The sequence below is a fragment of the Kryptolebias marmoratus genome, linkage group LG18 (genome assembly GCF_001649575.2).
Source record: "Kryptolebias marmoratus isolate JLee-2015 linkage group LG18, ASM164957v2, whole genome shotgun sequence".
NCBI classification, from domain to species: domain Eukaryota; kingdom Metazoa; phylum Chordata; class Actinopteri; order Cyprinodontiformes; family Rivulidae; genus Kryptolebias; species Kryptolebias marmoratus.
In genome coordinates this window covers 17772828-17800816 of record NC_051447.1, presented here as the reverse complement: position 1 = coordinate 17800816, position 27989 = coordinate 17772828, and the positions used below count along the sequence as shown (strand labels likewise).

At 42.7% G+C, this 27989-nt stretch overlaps 3 protein-coding genes across 3 annotated transcripts in view; all 3 read right to left on the bottom strand.

Moving 5' to 3' along the window:
- Window positions 1-1910: 1910 nt before the first annotated feature.
- Window positions 1911-13950, bottom strand: etnk1 (ethanolamine kinase 1). The gene is made up of 8 exons (XM_017429899.3): window positions 13660-13950; window positions 12360-12619; window positions 11019-11159; window positions 10158-10300; window positions 4808-4891; window positions 4564-4724; window positions 3655-3728; window positions 1911-2194 (listed from the first exon to the last, which is right to left on the bottom strand). Exons 1-8 carry the CDS (start codon window positions 13804-13806, stop codon window positions 2116-2118), a joined length of 1089 nt encoding a protein of 362 aa, XP_017285388.1. The 5' UTR covers window positions 13807-13950; the 3' UTR covers window positions 1911-2115.
- Window positions 13951-16892: 2942 nt separating this feature from the next.
- Window positions 16893-22930, bottom strand: pyroxd1 (pyridine nucleotide-disulphide oxidoreductase domain 1). The gene is made up of 13 exons (XM_025009017.2): window positions 22612-22930; window positions 22452-22532; window positions 22257-22376; window positions 21902-22030; window positions 21457-21530; window positions 21133-21329; window positions 20461-20558; window positions 20236-20338; window positions 20031-20146; window positions 19756-19878; window positions 18046-18183; window positions 17841-17930; window positions 16893-17087 (listed from the first exon to the last, which is right to left on the bottom strand). Exons 1-13 carry the CDS (start codon window positions 22687-22689, stop codon window positions 16929-16931), a joined length of 1506 nt encoding a protein of 501 aa, XP_024864785.1. The 5' UTR covers window positions 22690-22930; the 3' UTR covers window positions 16893-16928.
- Window positions 22931-26415: 3485 nt separating this feature from the next.
- The window catches only part of LOC108244044, a 10658-nt gene continuing 9084 nt past the window's right edge, over window positions 26416-27989 (bottom strand). Inside the window, exons 4-5 of the mRNA XM_017429896.3 lie at window positions 27439-27579; window positions 26416-27343 (exon numbers count right to left, since the gene is read on the bottom strand). Coding sequence (XP_017285385.2) covers window positions 27169-27343; window positions 27439-27579 — 316 coding nt within the window. The 3' untranslated portion in view covers window positions 26416-27168. The remainder of the gene's footprint in view (window positions 27344-27438; window positions 27580-27989) is intronic.

Sequence of the window (27989 nt, the reverse complement as noted above, 5' to 3'; positions counted from 1 at the left end):
AAAATTAAATAAAATATTATTACTTCACCTTTAATGAACCTGGATAAAATGTCAGAAAGCTAGCAGTTAAAAATCATACATTTCAAACTGGTGTTTTATTTGATTGATTTTTGGGCAATAAAAACATATAAAATCTATTTTAAACCAAAAACAAATCATTAAACTTCCCAGTAAAGCAACAATACACACACAAAAAAAAAAATCCACACGATTGGTAAATAGACTTTATTGATGAAAGCATATTTACATTTTTTTCCCCCTAAATTTTACCTTCACTTTAATGAATCTTATTTTTTTAAAAAGAAAAGAAAAGAAAAACTCCCATTCTGTACATTATTTCACATTAGAACAAGCAGTTCTTTAAATCTGTCTGCTGTACATATAAACACGTTACAGTTGCTAAATAAATGTTAAAAAAAAATAATGGTTAAATGTCATCACAGTTCATCACAGTAAAATGGATTAATTTGAAACAGATATTTCACCATTATAACATTGATTCAGATCAAATGGAGTCAAAAAACATGGGATTTGTTTAGTGTAAACATGGCTCCTCGAAATTCCTTCAAACGTCTTAAATCCAAACTATTTACACCTTTCTGTCCGATGTTTACATCAGAATGGGACGACACTTTAAATCTTTATATAAAAAGGGTCAACTCTGATTTAAACCTTTGAATATAATTCACTAGAAACAACAAATTAAAGACGGGTGAGAAGGATTCAAATTTTCTGGAAGTGCAAAAACAGAAAAGTGCTTTCAGAAACCCAAAGACCCGCTTCTTCGCCGCTAATCTGCAGGAATAAGAACAGGAGCTAAAGCTTTGCGCCATTTTGTTTTGGAGTTTAAAACATTTTCTCTTCACTACATTCATATTTACCTTTGAGCTGTATTCAGACCAATAAACATAACTTGAAATATCTTAGCCTTAAAAAGTTAAAGAAAAAGAAAGCCTCGTGATGCTACAGGTTCTTTTTACAATGTAAAAACAAGATAGCAGCACTTTGGTGAAAAAGGCTTGGAAGCTGTTCTCTCCCTAACAAATACTTCTCACCACGTTTAGAAAAAAAACAACATTCACACCCAAAAGTTGCTTCCTACAGACCATCGTTTCAACATGTCAAACATCCGACACCAGCAGGGCCACGTGACAAACAACGAGTTAGTGGTTTAGGAGTGATCATAAAAGCTGAGCATAAATGATTTCTAACCTCGGCGTGAAGGTTTGGTCTCATCTAAAACCGGTTATCTACAGTTCAGTGAAAGAAATCTAACACTGCTGACCTTTAATGTTTTTAATGTACATTAGGAACAGGGAATGTTTAAATGTCAGTGAGGTACAGTCCTGTTAAATATATATATATATATATATATATATATATATATATATATATATATATATATATATATATATAAAAGAAAGAATCCAAGTGTCCAAACAAGCATTAAAGTGAAAACTGACCTCCAGTGAAACGCGACTTTAAGTGAACGGAGAGGAAATAAGTAAACAAGACGCTCTTCCCACTACGACCGCGTACCTTCATTAACAACCAAAAACGCACGAGTCTCCGAGNTCTTCGAGTCAACCCGCGTTCGCTCAGCATGCTGGCCAAAACGGGGCGGGCGGGCGGGCCGAGTGTTTCTTTATCACACCAGGCTCAAAAACGCCGCCGCCCTCGTGTTGCGGATCCTCTGCACAGAAAGCGATCTTTGTGCCGCTTTCACGCGGCTTTTAACCGGCTCCGACGTGCCGTGCGGCGGCGCTCCCTTCCCTGCGTTACAGTTTAGCGAACTACCGCCATGTCCGGGTTAATAACAGTGCAACAAAGTCAACTAAAAGTAAATGTCGCCCGCGTGGGCTTCAGGTTATAACAGGTCTTAGAGCTGATTTTCACATTAACCATCAGTGCTTAGTTCCCAAGTAACAAACGATGTATCTACAGTTATAGCATTGTGGTCCATTCAGGTTTTTTTTTTTTGTTTTTTGTTGTAGAAATGGACAGTGGAGACTAAACAGGAAGTTAAAAGTCTAGTTATTCTCATCGCAGTCCTCTAGAGGGCCTCCTGCAGTCGTCTTAAGAAGGGCAGAGCAGGTCGGACTGGAGGAGGCGGGATCAAGGCGTGTCGGGTAAATTCAGCGCAGCCACCTCTGGTTTCATCTTGAAGTACTGGTTGAAGCGCAGGACTGCGTATCTTTGGGTCGAAACACAAACATGAGGCAGTTTCAACGATACGACACGGGAACAGAACATCAAAACGACACGGATGACATTTCTAACTTTATTATTCAGAAAACAAAAAGGGTATTCATTGCAAATGTTATGCTGAACGATATAAAGTGCAGTTTGAGAGTTTCCGTTTGCATCTGTAGGCGATGCGGAAATGCGGGTATGCAGTTAACGTAAACAAAGCCCTCAGCTGAATCGAGTCACGTGGCTGCCTGTAGTCGGAGGTAAACAAACATGGCGTAGAATTTCAGAGAAGACGTTTAGGTGGAAATATGAGAGTTATCTGCTGCTAAACGCAAAACAAACAAAAAACAACGAAAGAGAAAGACCGAGCTCAACCACCGCCCAAAAAAACAACTCTTACAAAACTTCTCCAAGATCTTTTTATCTGCTTGCGTTACTCGACAGATCTGAGCGTAAATATGTACAAATGCTTCCAAATTATCAGACTTCCCCATCCCAAACGGCTCTTCTTGGATGTTGCCATTGTTGACCCATTTTCAGTCACTTCAGCCGTTTCCGTTCCTTGGGAGCTAATCTCTCGGATGTTTTAGACACGTTCTTGCTTTAAAAAAACACTTGATTCAAATGCGTGACTTATGAACGTGCTTCTAGAGAGCTTCATGTTGAAGCAAGACAAGTAAAACCTGCAGGGGAGTGGCCTTTGAGGCCTGGAGTTTGACACAAAGCTGACTTTCTGTTTTATAATCCCTTCAAAATAAAAGCACAATGTCATTAAGACGCGGAGGCTGTACAAAGATGTTTCTCTTTTTTGGCGGGGAGCGCGTCTTGATTTTAAAAAAAGCACTGTTAGAGGACGAGCTGTAAAACTCGGCCATCTTAACTCAAGCCTCATCTGGTCACAAATCCTTCTATCAAATTTACAATTTAAGGAAACAAACCATCGATGTGAGAGAATACGGTGCGGATTTCGTCTTCGTGACTTTGCAATGAGTCCCTTTAAACACGCTGAAAAGACGAGTAAAGTTTGGGGTTCTTAACATTTTATTCTTTCAGAAAATGTGATTATCGTCACATTTTGGAGCCGTCCCTCCATGAAGGGATTCTCTTGTTATCTAATGCAACAAGGGGAGGATAATCACTCCTAATGTTTCTTTCTCTCCTGCTGATAATACTGCTAAACTGGAAAACTGCAGCTCCACCTACATATACAAGCTGGATTAGAGAGGTCCGATTTTTGGTTTTGTTTTTAAGATTGGAAGAAAATCAGGCTGGCTTTGGCCGGTAAGGCTGTCCTGTCCTGTTAAAGGTACAGAACGTCAGATTATTCTGAACAGTGATGTCTGTGTATATGTATTTAGTGTTAGGAGTAGATGCCAGAGTGGGGGGGGGGTTGCTTGTTGAGTTATCACGTGTTGAAAAGCGTGATCATCGTGTCGTGAAGTGCGTGGAATTCAAACATACCCCGAGAAGTCAAAATCGATGGTGGAGAACTTGGTCTGAATCAGAGCCCAGAGACCCCAGAAGAAGTGAGACGCCTGGAAAAAAGAGGAAAAGAAACAGGAATTACCGAGGAGTGAGCACAGAGGCGTCGCTTCCAGTTACTCAACACACGAGCTCGTCTGAACCCTGGTAGGCAACAACAACATCGTCGACACAAAAAACAGGTTTGCTTCAGTTGCCCATCCTCCACTTCGCCTTCGAACGCCGCAAACATCCCCGACTTATCAGGGCAGGAAGCCAACGCCGCTCTTTACCCACATTACCTGTTATCCTTGTTTACTGACGCACCTTGAATTATGGAAAAAGGAAAAATGGCCTCGAGTATTTACTGTCCTCAGCAGCTCGAGTCCTTCGTACGCTTAAAGAGATATACTCTTTAAATCATCAGCATCTATTTAAATTCCCGTTTTACCCAATCTGGAACAAACGACTAGTTTGTTTTGTTAACAGTTTCCTCCTCAACCCCCAAAGTCCAGAAATAGGAGTTTACTTAAACCAAGCAAATAGGGGTAACCAGTTAGACAACCTTCTCAGACTGCTGAGGTCATTAGCGGCCAAAAATAATAATAAATAACACAACAACAATTAACTGATTTCGTTTCAGCAGGCTAGATTGATCACGTGCAAAATTAAAGTTAATGATAGAGTTAAATGATCTCAACTACAAATGAATAAATCTTCTTATAATCCCACTAAATTCATCCAGAGTCACAAAAGCTTGAAAGAAAAAACGGATAACTCGTCAAGTGTTAGATATATGATACATAGTTTTAAAGAAAAAACAAATATAGTTTGTGGGTTTACACATGAGGCACAAATGGAACAGATAGGGGAAATAAAATAAAACTAGGATCAGAATTAAATCCTTACCAGGGCGAACTTGTTGACCTGGACGTAGAGGACCTCCACCTCCCTGTCAGCGACGGCGCCGTCCTGGCCTTTGTGCTCCTTGTAGGCCTCCAGGTACGAGCGGAGCCACTGCAGCTGGAAGCCCCGCTCCGGGTAGTGACTATAGTCCACCTCGTTCAGACCTGAAAGGTTCGAAAATTGGAGAATAATGGACGCCCGGCAGAACAAAGCCACCGCGGCGCCGACGGCTTTAATGAAGCCTTACCAGCAAACTCGTTGAAGTGGTTCCCAATGTCATAGGCTTGGTAATTGTACCCAGCGTACTCGTAGTCAATGAACTTTACGCTGCCTGAAAACAAAAGCAGGGTTGTTTAGAAAGTGAAAAAAGACACACAAATACAATGATTATGTTGTGTTTCCCTTTGGTAACTCATAATCTCATCGCTCCTCATTTTATAAACCTACTTCTCTCCAACATCTAGCTGGCTAATTAGCTACCTGCGCAGGCAAGAAGTAAGAGTTTGTATTTTGAGAGATGAACACAGAAAGACAAGAAGATCTGTGAAAATGGAGCCAAGACTTTGTGAGGTTTCCATAAAAAGGGGGATTTAGGGGCATATAGGTTTATGTACTTTAAATAAGTTAGCATAGTTTTAGGCTTCGAAATTAATTCTAATCTAAGAGGTAGAAGAGAGAACAGGAAAAAGGCATGCGTGTTTTCACAGTTGGGTAAAACGTTGCATTTCTTCCATAAGGAAACATTCAGACACACCCAGAAGGCAGCTGGGACACGTTACGAACGTAGGAAGGCGTGATGCGACACACGGAGTCTGGGACGCACAGTCAGCCGGCCGGCTTTCCAAAAAATATATTTGTTTTGGACACGTGCACGGCTTTAAAACGGGAAAAGGGAGAAAGTCAAAGTTCTGTGTGTGAAGGCTTGGACGGAGGAAAAAGGAAACAGAAGGACGGACGAAACCAGGAAAGGACAAAAATAAATAAAATAAATAAAAACACAGACACTGATGGAGATTTAATAAAACACAAACGTGCAGCTAAGACAGCAACACGATTACTGATTATAATCACTGAAGTCGTGTTTAAAAAAGGTATGACGATAAATATAGAAATATTCAATTTATTCAGATTTTCAGCCTCTTCGGCACGTCCTCGCTGTCACAAACTGTGCTCGCAGTTCGTTTCATTTAAGCTGCGCCGGTTTCACTCCTCGCTCGATGGATTTATTTCGCAATGAGCAGCTTTTAAGTGCAGAGAACTGATCTGACGACGACCGGAGCTCAGACACGGTCGACGTAGATCAAATAACAGTCCGATAGTAGTTTATAAAATAACTCCGGGTGCTTTTATCTGCTCGTGGTTTTGCTTCGGGCATACAGACGTTAGTTACGTAACGTGTTGCTGCTCTGAGCTGAACATGTGAGACGGCCACATTAACAATGAACAAAGAGGGAAGCGGTTAGTCACGAGCTCAAAATCCAAACCCTTACTTTGACGAGCCCACATTCCCAAGGAAACTACTTCTGCATCACAAAATACTTTCAATCCAATTACTTTCTCTACTCCTGTTTTTTTTTTTTTTTTTTAGCTTTGCTCAATTTCTTTAACCTGACATACATAAAAAAAAATAAAAAAAAAAATGAGGTGTTTGCTGGACTACAGAGAAAGACACTGAGGTGGGTTACCAGCCGGCGTGTAGGTCCTAGCGGGACACAACTGAACACCTCCAGGCAGTGGCTATAGCCCCCCTGTGCAGCAGATGAAAAGGTTTGGGCAAACATCTTTCACACATGCTCACGCACTCAGACACATTTGTCTTTGCTTCATTCTTTCTCCCTCGGAGTTTCCAAACATCGCTGCCAGAGATCCCTTCAGTGACTCACATTCCCCACCGTCACGCCACTCCCTCTGCAGCGCTTCACTCCCATTGGTCTCCTCTGAACCCTCCTCCTCCCTCTGCTGCTTACATAATCTCTACAAGGTTTCCCGATGACTGGAAATCTGTCAGCGTATGGATTTAGCCTAAAGCAGCCAGTAAGCGAGGCTGTCCTTCCACCTTTTTATAGAAATACAGGAAGTGGGAAGTTTGTCGGTTCACCAGCTGCGTTTGTACTGAGGTGGCAGGAAAGCCAGTATCTCATCGAGCTGCAACTGTTGGAGGATAGTCGGCGATTTAAAAGCTTGTGGGAAGGCGTGTGAATTCCCGTCGTAAACGGCCCACTTTCGGCTGCGTTACAGGCCGCCCGCATCGAACCCGCAGAATTCACCTCGCAACACCTGCACCGCGTGTCTGCGGCTCGTTGGTATTTACTGTACACAATTAAGGAAAAATTGAGACATCTAAGGCCATCGCAGACCTTTTATCGCTCAAGTAGCCACGCTAAAATGGCAATACTTATAATTTTTCCCCCACATATCCTGTGAGGCGGGGTGGCGAGCGCCACCGTTTGCAAAAACTGCGTTTATAAATCCTTTATAAAGGTTTTAATCGTCTGGACTCCATGTGCTGTGCGTCCTTTGAGCCATTCCTAGACATACGGACCACAGCGGCGTCGTAAGGAGAGCTTCAGGCGGAGGAAACGACGAGGCATGCAGTGTCGAGTTACAAATATAAGGAGGTGTCTGGGTAAGAAGAACCGGGCGGACGTGTACGAAAACTTAACCCAGCTCGATAACTCTAGAGTTGCAGAAAAGCACAAGGAGATTTAAAGCCCGCCCTGCGGACGGGCTTCGACGCGGCGTAGCAAGATACTGGCTGAAGCAGCTCTGAGCCTTTTTTAAAGACCTGGCACGAAAAGAAACCAAGTAAAACGTGACCCGTGGTGGCAGAATGAGCTCAGGCTGCAGCGCTAATAATTCAGATTATGGCTACAGAAATAATCCTTTTATTTCCTCCGAAATGGATTCTTCCTCTCTGCTGACTGCCGCAGTGCCGGGAAATCCCTTCGTATAATGTTTGGAATCATTGTAAAACTTCGGGCTTCCCCGTTTTTTTTTTTTTAAAAAAGAAAAACCGGCGCCCTCGTAAACCGAACCGCCGCGTTGCCAGGTGAGAAATCGGCAAATTTTAAACAAGCTGCGGATTGTTTCGAAGCTTTTCAGATGGAGAATTTGAAAATAAACGAGTCTATATTTTTTTTTAAAAATCATTTTGCCAGCACGGGTCACACGTGTATTATCTGTATTTACAACAGCCCTTAAAACCACCTCAGTGAACCCGATTTAAAAGATAAAAATTAAAGGTTGAAGCTTTTTTACATGTCATTGTGGAGCGTTTCCCCACTCAGATTTTCATTTTAAGGTGTGGTTTAGTTGTTTACAGGTGTCAGGCTACAACAGAAGAGCTGGGATTGGGGATTATTCTCTCCCTTTGTGCTTTAGAAACAATAAAATACTGAAACTCAACCTCTTGCTTTCATCACGAAGCCTGAAACATGATTCTGCAAATCTGCACGCAAAGGTAGATTTATTTTACATGACAGAGGATAGAAATATGTGCTTCAGGCACATTTTGACAACTCTCACGCAGGAATTTAAAGGGTGTGGGTGCAAAAAAAACAAATTTTACAGGCGAGCGTGTCAGCTCTCCAGGGATCTTCAGTTACTTAGAAACCGTTCGTTTTGTCAGAATCATGTTTCGGCTTTTAACAATAAGGTAAATGATATTCCGCGTCATTAATGCCAATTTGTCCTCATGAAAAGATCAGAACCAACAATTTGGACAGTGTGAGCACTGAAAAAAAGTCAATAAATACAAATATTTACGCCTCTGAAAACTTTAGCTGAAGCTACGGTTTGTAAACGGATCAGTTTATCTGCTGGAATCTATTATCAGACGGAGGTTTGTAACAAATTTGGGCACGAACGAGTATTTGTAGCAGCAGAAAACTCAATTTGCAGATCATTAGCGAATAAACTAATGTAACCTACTGGTAATTTTGTTTAATAGTTCCTGGAAAACCATGCAGAAAGAACTCGAGCATACACGAGTTTGATCAGTTTCTTTGTTTTGATCTCGTTATGAAGCGAATAGTCAATAATTAAAACAGAAAAATCACACCTTTATGTTCTTTTCCTGCCATCTAGTCCTCTCTGATTCGGCTACCGACGCTTCAAAATGGAAAGTGGACAAGCAGACAAAAAGGTCATTTGTGTATTAGGTTGGCGCCCAGAGTTACTAACAATCAGGCGGCCATTTTAACAGTCGTCTAACAGCCTGACAGCTGACGGCTGGTTTGAGGACAATCGGGACGCACGCGGCTCCTGCTGCGGTCATGAACTCGTCCCGATTAGTCTGAGCAGAGGGAGGCAGACCACGCGAGGGCCCTCAAAGGCCTCCTGTGCGTGAGGCTTGTGTCTCTCCGTTCCCTCCCCGGAGGGCAGGGCGGCGCAGGGCAACCACAGCCTCCGCTGTCATTCCTGGGGGAGAAAAGCTAGACACAAGGAGCTGTGAGAATGGCCGCGCCCACCCCCTGGTTGACCTCCCCTGAAACAACCTGTGGTTTCCCCGAATACCTGCTTCTTAAAAACAATGACTGAGCACAGAGGTCATTTGTTCAGTTGCTTTGAGTTAAAGTACACCTGTCTGGTTACCTGCTTTACATTCATACCAGTAAAAATGTTAACAAACACACTTTAACCATATATGTTAAATGACATTTTTTGTTCTAAATAACAGCTTTTAATAGGGATGCACCCATACCAGTACTCGTGAAAATGTTGAGTTTATTTAGAGTTTGATGTCCTGATTCAATCCCCTTACCGCCAATAAATACCAGAAGAAGAGGAAGCAGAACTGAGCTAAAGAGGGATCGTATGGATCTGAGCCTGAGCTTCCTGACAATCTCTCCATACTGGATCGTCACTGGAGGTGAAAGACAACAAGAGCGGCGAAGGCGTCGTCGACACAGCCACCGCCCCATCAGCTTCAGGAACCTGAAAAGCTGCTTAACGAGCTGCCTAACGAGTGAAAGCTACTCTGTTTTCGTCGTCTCCACTTGTGCTGGAAGCCTTTTTAAAAAAGGTGAGGCCTAATTTTCTTAATATATAGTTTTTATTTCAGCTTTCGGCAATGCTATTGGGTAGGACTGTTTAATGTGGTACTTTTCATTTTTTAAAAAAGGACAAAATAGGTTCAAGATACAGATTTTCAACAAACAAAATCACCTGGAATGGATCGAATTTGTAATTAGGAATTTATTAGTACTTGTATATGTAAATACTTGTACTGTGGTATCGGTGCATCCCCAGCTTTTGCCGTTTTAGAACAAAATTAGAATGACAGTTCAGACGAGCTAAGCTGAAAACATAAATAAGTCCTCACATTGAGCTAACTTACGGCCACGTTCAGTCAGGCAGTCTTCACATAAAAAAAAGAGCAAATTGCCTAAATTTGAACAAGGATTCAGTCCAGAGTTTTGGTAAAAACAAGCAAATGGACTGCCGGTTTCAAACCGTGACAGGAAGTGAAGCGCGAATCTACGTCTGAGGAAGTCCAGGTGATGCAGTCCTACCTGAATGCGTCAACACACCAAAGCAAATCACACTACAGCTCAGTCACACAGTTCTGTGACTGCACTCCTGCTGCTCATACTCACCCTCCCTCTGGTTATAGATGATGTTTTTGCAAAGAAGGTCGTTGTGGCAAAGAACTACGGGGGAGCCCAGCACAGACAAGCTCTGCTGGAGCCACACCAGCTCGTTTCTGAGGGACTCGAGGCTGGGAACCTCCATTCTCAACCTGGAAGTGGGGGAGACAGAGAGGTTGGGAATATTTAGAGGAAGCCGGCGGCTTTGGGTGCGCTCGGTTTACTGGAGCAGAAGCAGCGAACGCTAAATGTTCACATTACGACATGTAGTTCTGCTCGCCCGGGCACTTCTGTTGGTGCTCCTCAGGCGAGCGTGTTTACGTTTGGCTGGACGCCAAGGAAAACCAGCAGAAGTCAGTTTGTTTTCATTTTTTTTTTTTTTTTAATATTACTCAGAAAAGGTGGCCGTTATTGTCAAAACAATTCAAACTGTTGTAGCTAAAGAGCTCAAATCAAGCAAGTATGACTTCAGATTCTGAAGGGACACGATAAGAGTAGTCGTTCAGATGTTATGGAAACAATTACTCTTTAAAGTACAGCGCGTACTGCATGAGTACAAGTGGTATTTTGTTGCAAACTACTTGTTGCACAATACTAAGAGTTACTCAAGACCTCTTTGTCCTGAACAGAGACAACAAAGCTGTTGTGATTAGACAATCGTCCAAAAATAGTAGTTAGAAATTACCATTCTGGTTATTTAAAATCAACTGGTGGAATATTTTCACTGTAATAAGGACCTGTTTAACAGATTTGGCGTTAAATGCCTGTAAAATCGACAGTATATCCAAAACACTGAGGTCATTTAGGAGTTAACTTGTCCGATTTTATGATCTACCACATTTGACCAACTATAGTATGCGTTCTTCTCACCTGTCATTCTGCTCAGACTCCTTGAAGCACTTGGAAATGAGGGCGAAGTACTTGCCCATCTTTAGCCACAGGTCAGAGCGGGGAACCGAGCCGTTATGGGCATGGATGGCGTGGTACTTGGCCAGCTGGCGTGCAATAAGCCTGTGAGGCAGAGGCAGACGGCGTTTACAGCAACAACAAAAAAAGGAGAAAATTCAGCTTTTAAAATCTATGAATTTGTTTAAAAATGAGGGCAATTCGTTGTTTCCAAACCATGAGAACTAGGCCTGTGTAATGTAAATTCCTTTAGCTGTACCAGCATATAGGGGTCCACCTGGTGTTTCTGTAGCCTACTGCACAAAACCCAAACATTTGTAATGCTGTATACTATAAATGCACCTGAATCAACGTCCCATTCAGAAGAATCTCATCGTCCATTCCTCCAATTTTAGCTTCCTTCCATCAGCTCCCTTCCTTCTAACACTCAAAGCTCCATCTTGTATTAAAGATCTTATTGTTCCATATTTTCCTAACAGAGCGCTTCGCTCTCAGACTGCAGTTTTACTTGTGGTTCCTAGAGTTTCTAAAAGTAGGAGCTTTCAGTTCTCGGGCTCCTCTCTTGTGGAACCAACTTCCAGTTTCTGTCTGTGAGGCTGACACGCTGTCTGCTTTTAAGACTTTCCTTTTTGATAAATCCTGTAGTTAGGGCTGGTTCGGGTTTCCTGAGCTCTCTCTTAGTTCTGCTGCTACAAGCTTGGACACCAGTAAAACAAACTGACGTGTTTTTCCTGTTTTTTTTCTTCCCATAGAAACCACACCTGAACCAGTTATTCTGTGTCTGTTTGCGTCTCTTTCCTGTCCTCTCAGACCACAGCCGGTCGAAGCAGATGACCGTCCGTCATGATTCTGCTGGAGTTAATCATTCCCACTGTCACCATCGTGCCGCTCAGGATTAAGAATCGCGACGAAGTAAAGATTCAACACAACCTTAGGGAGATAACTTTGACTAATTAGCGTTTTATAATGTATGCGAATGTTTTCGTTCGGTGTCCTGATGTGACATTAGCTGTGAACTGGCGGTTTATAAATAAACTGATAAAGCAAAAAGAACTGATAACAAACTGAAAACACACAAGGCTTCAGTGCAACTGAAACATGCACTGACAAGAGCTACGTTTGCATGAGTCTAATCAGAAGTATGTGAACAGAAACGGGGCTGAAATCTAAAGTTTGTACAGAAATGCTCAGCCAGTAGTGTTTACAGCACGAGGTGAAACCCTTAACGCCACACTCAGATCTCCTTGCCTTCTTTAAAAAAGGTAACAAGCCCAACTCCAGACACGCCCTGGATTCCCATCTTACCTAAAAACTCCTTGGCTGCGAATGTGCTCCGGCTCCAGGGCTGTTCCTTGCAGGAACTCGTAGCAGAGGCCGTTGCTGAAGGTGCAGTACAGGCGAGGGGCACAGCGGTGAGTGTGCAGCACTCTGAAGCTTTTCACCTCGTTCTCCCGGTCCACCAGCAGCTCCGTTTTGTTGCCATAAATTCGGACCAGGACCACGTCCTGCATCACGGGGCCCACGTAGCAGCCGAGCAGCTTGTTGGTTATCCCATCCGTGAAGAACTGCAAAAACCAAAATGCAACGCTGTGACTCCCCCGTGAAGGAAAACAGACAAATGAGCTTGTTTTCTTGTTTGGAACTCAACCTCCTGTAGAATAAAGCCTGGGAACATTTTGTTTAGGAGGTCGGGTGACAACATACCAGCTTTAACCATTCACTAACTGGAACTGATCGAGAATGCCAGGAATGTGAGGGGTTTTTTCCGCCAGGAAGTAATGATTGGCATTTGCTGAAGCCCCACTTTGCCTCACAGATGAGTAAAAAAGGGAAGGAAGGGCACGTGATCCCATTCACTCCTGGATGTGTTTACAAAACTGAGCCACACCTCTAGTTTTATTACACAGGAAAAGATCACTGCCCAGATACCCATCCACCCAGTTAATTTATGGGTATGTCAAGAAAATAAATGGCCCTATATGACTCAGGCACGTACAAGCATAGATTAAATAAAATTATGCAAACCGTGAATGCAAATAATCGTGATAAATTCAACTTATCTTACAGCCAACCGAATAACTTCAACCTCTTATTAAAAAAAATGTGCTCTCCTTTAACCTATACAGGTCGCATTTGATGCCAATTATGAGCTGATAAATCCGCAATATATAAATATATATCATAACCAGGTCTGGGTAAATAATGTGGACGGGGTTTACCAAAAAGTGAAGAAAAACTTCTAACAGTTTGACCCCATTTCTGACGCATTTACAAAAAAAATAATTTAAAAAATGGGTTACGTGAATAGAATAATAAGCTATAAGCCTCTGGGGGTTTTACCCTTAAATGTGTTTAACTATAATTTGCTTAAACTCTTAAATAATAACAATAATAAAGCAGCTTTAACACGTTTGTTGTCATTTTAGCCGCCTCCGCTAACATATCATTTTAAGCTAGTTCCGTTTGACGTCCGCTCGCGACATTAGCATCGGTTTCCGCGTTTTCTGTTTATTTATTTAAAACGACGGAAACAAAAATAAACATACAAGTAGGGGGTAAACGTAGAGCCACGGTAACAGTATATATATATATATAAATGGCAAACCTTCACTTTGATTTCGGACGGCTTCCAGTTCGGTCTCAGCTCCTTCATTAGCTGCAGCGCGCCCGTTCGGTAGTCGCGCTCGTCAACGGCCACGTCTATTTTGGGCACAGCGGGAGCCTCGTCCGGTACGTGGATATAATTAGCCATGGCTGACGGCAAGGACGCAGGTCTCGGAAGCTTTTCGTCGCGCGACTGCTGAAGCACTGAAGCGAAGCGGGGAGAGGAGCTTGGGCGAGTCGGGAAGCGCAGCGTATGTAAATGTACGAGGAGCCGCTGGGAATATAAAGCTCGTGAAGCCAGCGTGCGGCAACGCCCCTCAAAAAAGCCCCGCCCACCTGCGCCCTGACGCCGTCGGACGCTCCGACTCATCGGTGGCGCTTGTTCTCATTTACAGCGTACACCGCCGGCGGAGCTTATTCGTTAAACATATATACTGCTAAGCTTGCACGTCTTCTTTCTTTATGTATTTATCTCAAACCACTTAAAAACTAAACATAAATCACTTGGGTTAAAAAAGTGACGAATAACACGCGTCACTTTAAGTTTCACTCCATCAGTCGGTGGTCTGGGGTGGTTATAAGCAAACGTACACCTACTGCAGCGGCGCTGCTTACGTCACGTACGTCACGTCCGCAATCTATGAATTCTGAAGTCGCGTTCTTCTTAGAAACTACGGAAGCCCACTCTGAGAAAATAAAAAAAAGATTCTCAAAATCACAGTTAATAACCATGACGTAGCATTTTAAAATTATAAAATGCTGAGTCATAATATTCCACTATCACAGTATCATTGAGGATTTATGCTTTCAGTAGGGTTTGTTTGTCTGTCCACAAGATTAGTCAAAAAGTAATAAACGGATTACGATTAAATTCTCAGTATGTGTTGAGGTCGTCACAAAGAACAAATGACCGAATTCTGGTGGTGATCGGGATCACGATTCAGGTCCTACAATGTTTTAATGACCCTATGGCCAAGGTGGAGCAATGCGCTGTCAGAGTTTAGAGTTCATCATCATCAATGATGACATCATCACATGATGATGATGTCATCATTGATTATCTTTTATACTTTACTTTAAATGTATATGTTATTAAATACTATCCCATAAATATGAGATAGTACCTTCAAACATGAAATATGTCATCATTTTGAGACTGCATCTCAAAATTTTAAGATTCTGACTCATAAATCAGAGATATCGCCTCATTATTATGAAATACTAAGTCTTAATTTTAAAACGCAGCATCATAATTCTGAGATATTACGTAATTTTTTGAAGGTTAAATCCAAATTTTGAGATACTAAATCACAATTTTGATAAGCTAAGTCATAGTTTGTCATACTTAGTCCTAATTTTAAAATACTAATTCATCATTTTTAAATCCCAAATACAAATTTTGAGATAGTATCTCATATTTATGACTAAATAAGTCACAATTCTGAGGTACTAAGTCATAATTTAAAGATACTAACTTACTTTTCTGACATTAACTCATATTTTGAGATACTAAATTGTAAATCTGAGATGCTAGGTGATAGTATCTCCTAATTATGACTTAATTAATTTTTTCAAATTAGCAGAAACTCCCAAAAGACACACTATGACTCAATAATAAGATAAGAAAAATAAAACAACACGGGACATTTTGCATCATTTTAAGCTTGTTTAAAGTGTTTTTTTCGCTAAAACATAACAAATCACAGCCGACCTAATTACATATAAGCGTGAAGACTTTTGAATTTTTCCGTCTAGGTTTTGTGTTTCTTAAAGCTCTTCGATCTTTGGACTCTTCAGACTCATTTCACTTTAAATGTCCGGGCAGAAAACTTGTAAATTTCCAAACTTCTCCGAGTCAAGTTACTCATTAATCTGAAATCATTTAGGCTCGTTTTTGAACCGAGCGCCGGGCTCGGATAGTTTCTGAAAGGTCACGGCCTGCCTCGGCCGACTTCAGCTCTTTCACTGCAAAGTTTAAATGCTTTGAATCATTTTACTGTTGCTTTTGATAATAATTTAAAAAAAAAAAGGCATGTAGTGGCAACTGGAGACGTTTTTATGTTCCTTAAAGCACGACCTGTTCCTGTGAGGTCAAAAATGTTCTACTGTTCTCATTACGGTGCTGAAAATACGTCCTTTCAGCCTTTTTCTTCCATTATCACCTAACAACCTGCAGCTGAAGCGGATTTTTAGGGAGTCTAAATCATTGACGCCATGTGCAAAAAACATTTTTGATCTAAACCATGCTGTTATGAAAAGAACCTGGAAAGATCACCAGGAAGTAGACACGTCCGGCCTCTGAGATATTCTCCAATATTTACAGTCCCAGCAGCTAGAAATCCTCCAAATTAACCACGAGACAACGGCGCTGCCAGGTTTTCTCCAAAACCTAATCTAATATTTAACTGATTTTTTTGTAAATAAGAATCTCATTTCTGCTTTTCCTTGTTTTTTCTCCACCCGGACGGGTCATCCTGGGTCTGTCTGCCTCTAACCCGAGCCGGTTGAAGGGCCGCCCGCCTGGTTCTGGTTCTGCTTCTGCTGTTTTTTTTCCTCTCCACCAACACCAACATTCTTCAGGTCAACCTTCTGGCTTTCTTAAAGAGATAACTTGGACTAATTAGCGTTTAATAACGTGTGTTGTTGTGAAATAAACTAATAAAGTCAAACATTTAAGACACTAAGTCATGATTTTTAAAAGCTAAATCCACATTTTGAGCTACTAAGTCACAACTTTCAGTCATAATTTATAAGATACTATGTCATAGTTCTGAGATGCTAACTTTTTTCTGAGATTAATTCCAAATTTTGAGATACTTAGTCATAAATGAGAGATACTAAGTCATTAAGTACATTTTTAAAGGCTAAATCCACATTTTGAGACTTTAAGTCATAATTATAAGATACTAAGTCAGTTTTGAGTTTTTTTCTGAGATTAATTCCATATTTTGAGACACTAAATCATAATTTTTAAAGGCCAAACCCACACTTTGACATACTTAGTCATAAATATGAGATATTAGGTCACAATCCTGAGATAAATGGTGATTTTTTGAAGTGCAGCAAAGCGAGACGCAGGACGAGAAAACGCTGCACTGCGACTCGTCTCGGTCCGTTTCCCAAACGATGACGCGTTTGTTTGCTTCATTCCGGCAGCAAAACGTTCTGAAAATGATTTATTTTTTAAAGCAAACACGAACTGACAGCTGTTAATGAGTTAAAGTGCACCGAAGTGGTTCGTTCCTCCGTCGCTCCGTCTCAAACCCCTCGTTAGTCGAAGTAGTCCTCTATGTCCACGTCGGGGTTGAGCAGCTCCTCTCCGTACGCCGTCAGGTCCATCCGGTTCAGCATCAGGTTCTCGAACGTTTCCTCCAGGTCCGTCTCCCCGATCAGCACGGCTCCCACCATCCGCCCCCTGCTGAGGACCACCTGCAAACAGGAAGTAAACGTCAGAAAACCGTCCGGTCGAAACCCCAAAGCACGACTTCCCTCGAACAACAATCCTGAATACGTGTCCTGAGCTGGAGCGCACTGCTCTGAAATCAATAGGGATCATCCTCGACATATGAGATGCCAGCTTTCTGCTATCTTAAGCTAACCTCTTGCTGCTTTTAGCTTTTAGCTAGTGTTCCTTTTTAAACTTTAACAACTTTGTTTTTTTTATTTTTCCAAAGATCCAGATTTCGGACATGTACCTATATAAGGGCTGGTTTAAAACTTTTGCACGGTGCTCTCTGTGTTCATATTTTATGTATTTATAATAAATTTGAGAAGCAGTTTTTTTTAGTTTGAGAAAAACCTGATTAATATTTAATAATTTGTTTTTTCTGCTCCACTTTCTTTGTCCCAAACCTTTAAAAACCTGGAAAATTCTGGGAGGAAATTCCAGACTTTTCCGAGAACCTCGATCAGGTGTCACGAGCGGAGACGTCTTTAAAGCTCTTTTGGCAGGTTTGTGGGAAAGAAAATGAGAGTTCGATGTTCCTTTTTTTTGTTTTTTTATGAGGGTGGCAGTGATGGGAATGCTGCCGGGAGGAGCGAGTCCGGACTCGGGTTTCAGGGGGGCGGTTATGTAACCGGTGGTCTCGGAAACGAAGCTCCTGGTGCTGCTAAATAAAACGTCAAACGGTCTTTATGAGCTGAAGATCAGCTGCAGGGAGCTGCGCTGACTTCCTTCCTGACCTTGACGTACTCCCGGCCTTTGGTGCAGCGAACCAGCAGCTCGTGATCGGACCCCAGTCCCTGAGCGTTAAACCTCCCCAGCAGCACGACCTGTCCAAAGAGCAGAAACTCAGCGGCGCCGAGAAACGACCTTCAAGGAAAAACCGTGAGCCCGACTGGGCGGATGATTAACCCGCCGGGTTACTGTTCAGCCGCCGCGGTTTACCTTGTGGTTAAAGAACTTGGTGACGTGCGAGAAGAGCTCGAAGCAGAAGTCCAGCTCGATGGGCTCCGAGAGGACGTCCGCCGCCACGCAGCGGCCTGCGTGCCAACCCATCTGACGGGCCTGCGTCCACAAACGCATCTGAGCACAAAACACAGGATGAGACTCAGATACACGCAGAAAAGAATTTAACCCCTCGATATCCCTCTGGGTCAAAGACGTGATATTTTTTTAAGCTTGAGAAAATCAAATGTATTGGCCAACATCTAGTTAAATGATGTGTACCTACACCAACTTGTCATTAATTCAACAAACACGAGCCTAAAGGAAATTGATGTGCAAGCTGCTGCTGTGGGATTGGTCGAGACTTCACTTTAAGACAAACAGAAGAGCAAAATTGCCAGACAGATCTGCTAGAGTAAAGAAAAAGGGTGCACTGGGAAGAAAAATACCCAGATGATGAGCGAAACTATGATTATATGCTAAAATTTGAGCATTACAACAGGTCATGGAAAAATTGGAAGAACACCAAATATACACTGTGCCAAATAATGTTTCATGTGGGGTTGTTTTTGTTAGTTTCTTTACTCATTTCCTTCATCCATCCAACAATATGATTTCTGAAAGCTTCCTTACTTGTTTTTAAACAAACTTTCACAGAACTGTATTCTTCACACACATAATGGACCCTCGAGAGAAGCACAAACGGCAAACTGCCCTCTTCTACCAAGATCAGAGAATTTAAGATATTGAAGATTTCTGATTTTGTGCATAGAAGGATTTCTTCAGAGAAGGAGGTTCCCGAATAATAAACTCATCTATTATTCACAGATAAGTCTCCCTCTGCCCTGCAAGTATAAAACACCCATTAACATTCAACAAGACAAGTTGCAATAGCAATGGGCTAAGTCCATTGGCCAAATTGAGTGAAACGCATTAGAGCTTGTTCAACCTAATTATTCACTAAAGTTCCTGCGCATCTTCCACTTCAAATTTTTTTCCCTTTACCTTGTCCCCAGTGACTTTAATTATATAGAATATCAATACAGTGATTATTCGTGGGTTCTACACATAAGTTTTACCAAAAGTGGCAATGTTTTCTTTTTTCCCAACTTAAAGGTGCCTGTCGCTGAATTTTTGTTTTGGTTATAAATATGGGTAGTCATAAATGTTGAATGACATATTTCCATTATGTTGACTTCAAGCTGAGATGGGAAAGTGGGGTTGGGTTTGTTTTTTTTTTTTGTTTTTTTGTAGTTATATTGTTTAATTGTTCTTTTCTGTTGGGGGAAAAAAAAAGGTGGGGGGGGTTGAAACTGCTGGATTGTAATTTTGTATATTTGGAGTTGTTATTCGTGTGCAATGTTTCGTCAATATTGTACTGAGTGTGCTGTATTTTTTTCTCTCTCCTTCTTTCGGCTCTAATAAAAATAATTTTTAAAGAAAAGAAAAGAATTTAACATAAAACTAGAAGCGCTCAGAACGCAAACCTCCACCGAGGTCACAGCGCGATCCAGGTCAGAACCAGAGTTTAATCCCAACACTTCCTGGCAAGACGATCAGTCGGAAGGCTGATGGTCCTTCTTTTGAACGTCACGACCAACTGGCCGAGCTCGCCTGCAGCTCCTCAGACTGAAGGAGACTTTCGGATAAAAGACTGACTTGTCGGAGCGGCAGGACTCAGGAAGAAGAAGTCAGGTTGTCGTTTCGTACCTGCTGCCACAGCGGGCTGTGCTCCCAGCATGCAGTGCAAACGTCTCCCGCGGCGTACACGTCCGGCTCCGACGTCCTCATGTGGTCGTCCACCTGCAGGCCGCCGTCGTCAGCCACTGCAAACTGAAACACCGATCATCACCAGGAGGTCGGCTCAGGAATCGAGACTCTACAGAGCGCCACGCTGAGGGTTCCAAGCAGCGAGGAGGCACCGGACACCCTCACGCCGGGTTTAATTATTCATTCTGCTCTGAAGTCCGGATGAGATTTCTCACACTGTTGCCGCGGAGAAACGGCTCGGTGTTCGGCACAACGCCGGTGGCGCTGACGACGAAGTCGCAGCCGACCGCCTTGCCGTTGGTCAGCTGGATGTACACGGGCCAGGATCCTTCTGAGGATTTCAAAATAAAGGAATGAAAATCAAAGAAAAACAGGCCGGGGGAGGGGGAGTAAGAAGATATGAGCAGGTCGGGTTCTCACCGCTCTCAGCGTTCAGTGGTCGCTGTGGCGACCGGAGAAGCTCCTCGGAGCTGAAGATCTTTTCCACCTCGCACTGATATTCTACTGAAACCCTGCGGGACACCTGAGGATGAACCAGAGGAGAGAAAGCATCTGTCAGAACAGAGAAACCAGCCAGACTGCAGTGGGGTCCAGTCCTGGTCCTGGAGGTCCATCCTGCAGGTAAATCTGGACAGACCGTCTCACCCGCTCCGCTCCTCGTAGCTCCACGCCCCGATGCCAGTCCGGACCGAGAGCACTGCCGGGTTCTACAGAACCAGAACTCCGCCCGCGGGATGTGCCACCTGGGAAAGACGGACGTAGACTTTAAGTTAAAGGCCAAGGATTCCTCAAAGAAGTCCACGCCAACCGGAGGTTGACTTCAAAAAGAGAATCAGTTGTCGAGAAGATTATCTGAGAGTTTCATTGAATCCATCCAGAGGCTCATGAGATATTTTACTAACAGACACGGCAACATTATCCCCCGCCTTTCATGGCGGCAGGCAATAATGAGCTGGACCACAAACAAAAAACTTAGAATTAGGAATTTTCAGCTCGGTATCTTTAAACTGAATAGTGACCCAAAATATATTTTTTTGTATTTTCTAAATATGCAAGCAGTTATTATGGCAGAATCTAGATCTATGTTTCTAAAGTTTATGTGTATTTGAAGAGTGGAAGACTGTTCCGTAAATGTTTGTTTTCTAACAGATAAAAAAAACTTTTTATAAAATGTGCCGGAGCAGAAAAACGCAGGAAACGGGTCGAGCAACACATCCTCGGATCGTTTCTGTACAAACGACCTGTCAGACGCCTGAAAACATCGTATAATTTAACAGTTTGTCCCACAGTCAGACGGAGGAAAGCTTTCAGAAAGACCTGCGGTGAAGGTCTGGGCCGCTCCGGGTCCTGGTTCCTCCGTAGTGTAGCAAAGCCTCCGACACGGAGCGGCCGCCTGCGGCTTGTCGGCCTCGAGCGCCGGGATGAGGAACTGCGCCGCTCCAGCGTCGAAGAAGGCGTTCCCTATGGCCTTGTCCTTCACCGCCCAGATCACCTCACAGCCCTCCACCTCATACCTGAAACACAGCTCGGTTAATCCCGAAGAAACGGGTGGTCTGAGCGGAGGCTTTTGTTTAACCCTTTCAAAATAAAACTACAGTATTTTACTCTGGAACCTCGGCTCTCTGTCTGAAGCAGACTTACACTAACTCCAAGCCGATCCCTCCGTTTCCAACAACAACGATTCTCTTTGCTTTGGACAATCGCTTCTGAAACTCCTGAAAGAAAAAAAGAAAGTATTTTATTTGATCAGAAACACATTCTGTTACCTGAAACAAGGAGGCCAAGTATTTTATTTATAGACATGCAGACGTGCATAAATTTGCTTTCAGTGGCCTTTCTTTAACAGAACAAATTTATCTGCATCTGCATGTTGTAGATTTGGAAGGTTGCTCAACCTTGATGAGAGAAAAGCAGACACCTTCTACACTGACTCTCAGTCTGTGTCTATCTTTAGGTGTAAAATTACATTCCCAGAAGTAATTAAAGTGGAAATAAACGAGGCACTATAGGGTAAAAGGCTGTCTGTGATAGTGTATTTAATGCAGTATAAAAATAAAACCAGACAAACAGGACGTTAGGGTCACACCTGGGCGCTGTCCGTGTCCCGGATCCCCAGCACGCGAGGGTCATCCTGGGTCAGGAGCTTTGGCCTGGCGCCGCTGCACAAACACAGCTTCTTGTAACCGAAAACACGACCATCCGCTGTCTCTACACACTGAGTGGCAGAGCAGAAATGAGAGGAAACAGCAAAACAATTAAAAAAACAAAAAAACAAGGTTGTTTCCAGATTTCAGCCTGCGCTGCAGCCACATGGCCACTAGATGGCAGCAGCACGCAGATAATGATGTACTTTGAGTTACTTTTGGTACTCTTAAAGTCACAATGAGTACATAATAATACTAATATATTTACTAAGTTAGAGTCTGAACACAGATGCTTACATGTGAGTGTGTGTGAAGGGATTTGACAGCAGAGTGGATGACAGTAAGGTTTGGAAATCTCTCCTCCAGTACGCCGGAGGGTCTCTCCTCCACGTCAAACTCCTCCAGCGTTTTGGACACCTTCACGACGAAGACGAACGGGAATCAGGACGTGAAACAGAGTCCGAAACAACCCCCAACCCTCGGCGTTTTTACCTGCTTGTAGTTTGTCACCGCCTTAATCTGGAGGCCCGCCGTAATCAGAGCCACGTCTGCGGACGGGAACCGGGACGCCACCTGTCGACAGATACCCAAATTATTTAATTTATTTATTTACTCAGGTCATTCCTGACTTGTTGCTCGTTTTTATTTTCACCTGCTCCACGCATGTCACGCCCGCAATGCCTCCTCCCACGACGACAAACTCGAACTTTTTCACTTGTTTACCTGCCATCGCTGTCCAAAAAAGGCAATGCTAACGGGTAGCAGTTAGCTCTTAAACATTGTTTAAGTGGTCTAAAAAGCTTAATATCTTTCTACTTTTCTCAAAAGAATCCAAACGTTCATTTAGTCAAATTTAGGACCCGACAAAACAACGGTATGACTCTCAAAACGCTAATTTTTGTGACAGCTAGCTTATTTTAGCACTTGCTGGAACCGAAATGACGTAACTTCCGTGTTTACAATCAGCTACGGCAAGCAGCGAGAGACGTTTCTCAAGCGCGTACAACATAACGCGTTTGAATAAAAGCGCCTTGATACCGTTTATGTAAATTTAATATAACTAATGTTTATAAAATATTATAGCAGCGACAGTTTACCCACGCAAGCCTGTGCTAGTGTTTATTAACTCATCTCTACTTTACATTTTTAAGTAATAATTAGTTACTAATAAGCCAAATAGTCTTAACAACCATTTAGTGTTTGTGTGTTTGTTTGTCTGTGGACATGTGGACAGATTTGAATGAAACTCTCAGAAAGGAATCATTGGATGTACGTCTACAACTGATTAGCTTTTGGAGCCAACCCCATTCAAGATGGCCGCCACAGCTAAGCGAATTCAACAAACCCAAAAGTAGCTCTAACTCAGTTATTTTGACAGATATTGAAGTCAAATTTAGTGTATTAGTAGCTGAGAGTCATTCCCAACACATAATCCTAGGACTTCTTATTGCACAAAATATTTCCCTAAAACTTTAGCCGTTTACCTGTTGACGATAATCCTGTTTGTCTGTTAGCAAAATATCCGACACACCAGTGGGTGAATTTCAGTGAAACTCTCAGTGAGTAATCACTGGATGTACGACTACAACTGATTGACTTCTGGAGCCAGTCCAACTCAAGATGGCCGCCACAGCCGACCCAAAAAAATGTCTTTAACTCGGTCAGTTTTACAGACACTGAGCTGAAGTTTGGTGTGGTAGTAGCTGAGAGTCATTCACAACACATGCTGAATGCGTGAGATTTCGGTTTGACAAATTTCTCCAACACAAGCTGATTTTAGTCTAATTCTTTTTGCATTTGAACGGTGCATGAAAATAGGAAAATGTTGCTGCCTGCTTAGTTGTTTCACTGTAATTTTTTTTTTTTAAAAACAGTACAGTGACAAGCTTTTTGCCCTTTTGTTTTTTAAATAAATAACCTTTAATGCAATCATGAAATTCCATCAGCGATAATCGCTGCCGTGATAAACAACTCGGCTGAGGCCATTTGTGGCTCTCGGCGAAGTAATCGACAGATCTTGACACGATCCCCCGTCCTCCGCCGGAGTGTTCGCCTGGATAATGGCTGCGTTGTTTGGGGGATTCATCAGCACTTGTTCTGTTTGTGAAAAAGCCTTTTACGCGGGCGTTAACCGTGCACGGCGATGCTGGTGTCACAGTCTGAGATGATTGGGTCGCCGCTAATCAAACAGAGGTTGGTGGCGTGCGTCACAGCCGGCCTCAGGAGGACGACACATGTGGAATACAGCGTCGTGATGACAGTCGTGCCATTAAAAGTAATGCTGGTAAACAATGACTAATAACCACCGCTTACGCTGTGCACCGCTTTGGTTTTAGAGAGGAAAACGAGACAAAAGTGGCCTTAAATGTTTCAGTGGTTTTGTCTCAGCTGCGCAGAGAGTTCGTAACTAAAAGCTAATTTTTAAATTTTTTGTCAGTTTGTGCAGAAACAAGACGGTCCTGCAGCCGTCAGCGGGTGGCAGTGTTGAAACTAAAACGGTTCGTGTGGCACGGTGAAGCAGCGGTTAGAGCTGCCGCCTCACAGCAGGATGGTTGCAGGTTCGCTTCCGGACGTGGGGCCTTTCTGGGTGGAGTAAATCCGGGGAACACAGACATGTTCGGCTCCTTGGTAACTCTAAATTTATCCCTCGGTGTGAGTGGGAGGGTGTATGGTCTCATTTGTCTTTAAGTGTCCCTGTGATGGACTGGAGACCCGTCCAAGGTGTCCCCCCAACAAACACCAGAATGGACGGATATCGCCGGAGTTTTAGCCTTTAAATCATCTTATATGGAGGAATAAATGTCAAACCTTGACCTGCGTCTCACCGAGCGACTGCCGCCACCGGATTTCAGCTCGGCGTCTTTCAAAGCTGCCGTTTTTGTGTTTTCTCAGGTTGCTGCGGCGGCCATCTTTGAGCTGGACCGGCTCCCGAAGGTCTCATTTAAAATCTGCCCGGCGGCTCATGAGACGAGACCGAGAAGTTTGCTTAAATCCTTCACAGCTGCACGATCCTTTCGCGATCAGAATACATGTTGGGGATGACTCTCAGCTACTACCACGCCAGATTCCAGCTCAAAATCTGTAAAACTGACCGAGTCGCAGCCGTTTTAGCACATTAAAGTTTCATAAACATCCTTAAAATATTGATAAACTGATGAATTAGGAAGAGGTGGACTGAATCTGAATCTTTAATCGTTATATTTGAATAAACTTTAATGAAACTTTTACAAATTAATCACCGGATGAACGCCTACAGCCGATTCAAAATGGCCGCGGCGGCGATTGAGTCTTAGCCAACATAAAAAGGGTTATAATTCAAACAGTTTTATAAATATTGAGCTAAGATTTGGGGTGGTAGTAGCTGAGAGTCAATCACTCAGAGGGAAGTATTCAAATACACGAGCTCAGCGTCCTGGTTTTATTGTGGATTTTGCAGTGGTGGACAGTAACAGAGTACATTTACTTGATTACTTTAAGTACATTTTTTGAGAATCTTTACTTTACTTGAGTCATTTTTGGGGGAGAAACTTATAACTTTCACTCCACTACATTTCCAGGAAGCTGGTCGTTACTTTGTGGTAACAGATTCAACCTTAAACCTCGGCTCCATCGTGAAACTGTGAGGAGAATCAAGACTCTCTGGTTTGGTGTGTTTTTAGACAAAAAAATCCTCATTTTTTTGTGGCATTTTTATGCTGAAATTCTTTCCAGGTGGTGTAGAAGTTGCAGCAGAGTGTTTCTACGCATCGATACATCAGGTGGTTTCTGAAAGTTACAAGCTTCTGCAAAATTACTGATATTAGAACATTTAATTTGTATTTTTGAACATTTAAGTACTTCAGTACTTTAACCTGAGTACATTTTTGCCCGAGCAACTTTTACTTGTAGTTGAGTAAGATTTGACCATGAGTACCAATACTTTTACTCAAGTACTATAGTTGAGTACTTCGTCTGGTATTTTGTTTCAGCGGTTTGTGTTTCGGTGCCGGTTTATGTATCTGTAAATATTCGTTTACAGACGGCAGCAGGTGGCAAAAATGGTTTTAATAAAGATGACTGGATTTTAACGAAGCTCTCAGAAAGTGAACATCGGGGAGTTCGTCTGCAGCAAAAAAAACAAAAACAAAAAACGACTCAAACTCAGTCGGTATCAGTCGGATATCGAGCTAAAATCTGAGAACTAACCGATCAGATCAACCAGAAGATATCTCATGAACAGCTGTCTGCAACCGGTCGCCTTTTACCACAATCCAAGATGGCCGCCACAGCTATTCAGCCCCCCAAAAACGGTTATAATTTAGTTAAAACTGGACGTGGTCGTAGCTGAAAGTCACTCACAAAGACTCTGAGCGCTAACGGGTCTCCTGATGGTTCATATTTCAGGGTTTATTTCTCAACAAAAGATGATTTGAGTCTGAAAGTTTGACACAAAAGGCATCAGGTGACGAGCATTGAGTCAAGGAGTTCTTTGAATTCAGTTTTTATTTTGTATCTCTGTCTTCTTTTTACTTTTATGCACTTTTACGCATGTAAGGAGCTCCGTTTTAATCTTCATCGATGTGCTACGTGAATAAAATTTTGAGCCAAAAAAGTCCAGTTCACCCGAGTCTGCATCACATTCAGGCTCTCAGGTGTTATATTCAACAGCAGAGCTTCAAATATTCATAATTTATAATAATAAATATAACCTTGTTGTCACATATGACGACTTTTACTTGACGTTGTTACATAATTACAGAGAGAAAATGAGAAATTGTGTGAAAATAACAAGAAAAGAAACGCTGGTTTGGTTGATTCTTGTGCGGGAAGAACTCAAACGGATCATCCGAGTCGTATTTTTATTTATTTTATGGATATTTCCTGCTTGAATCGATTTATCGCCAACAAAACCCCTGCAGTCGTACGCAAGAATGTGGCTTAAAACACACGTAGGGTTTAAAAATATATATATATTTACATTTTATTATCAAAAACAACATTTATTTGATAAGGCTTTACATTTGTTTTGCTTGTTTTATTAGGGATTTTTTCGTATATATGCTCATCATGCTGTTTGGAAAAGAATGAAATGAATAAGATTCACAGAACTGGATCGGGCTGGAAAAAAGCACCGCTTCGTAACGAAAAACTGGGAGTACGGTCATTCTCACAATCATTTCTACACAATTATATATATTACTAAAACAAAGAGAGGTTTGATCAGTTTCTACTAGAAAGGCAGGTAGTTGGGAGGCTGCTGTAGGTCCCTCTTGCCGTAGGTGGAAGAGCCCACGTTCGTCGGGACGTAGACGGTGCCGATCGTGTTGCTGGAGCGAACCAGGAAGTCCGCCAGCCGCTGGGTGACGCAGGTGGCCGTGTTGCACTTTCTTTTCTCCAAGTGGTGGCTGAAGGAACAAAAAGAGAGAGAGCAGCACAGACACCGAGATCAGAGTCTCTGCAGTGAAAAAAAGAAGAAGAAAACGTCGGCGCCGGCGCTCACCTGTCGGCTCCCGGGAGTCCCCTCGGCGGCCGGGCGGCCAGGAGGCCGAGGAACGGGTTGGAGAGGAGCTCGGGCAGAGACCAGCTCTCTGCGTCTGGAGGAGCGCTCTCCTGCTCGAAGGAGGAGCCGGGGCTCAAGTACCTGGATGAAAGACGGGGGAGGGAATCTGTCACACTGACGACCCCCAGAACATCCACCGGCCCCAGGGGGCCGAGGACCGAGGGCCCACTTAGCCCGAGTTCTACAATCAGACACTTTTCCCAGCAAAACAAGCGAGACTTGTCCCCACCTCCACAGTTCACGTCCAACATCTACAGGACAATATATAAACCACATTTAATCAGTCCCTCCAGGATTTTGCGGGCATTTTCCTAAAAGTTACGATTTTTTTTTTTACTAAAATCAATAAACCACCATAACTTTTAATATATAAACCAAAAATACTTCCTAGTTTTGTAAGATAATTCCCAACAAACATTGACATTCTCAAAAGGTGCTTTATTTGAGAACTTTGATAGCTTCTAAACTGACATTCATGAGCATTTCTGGAT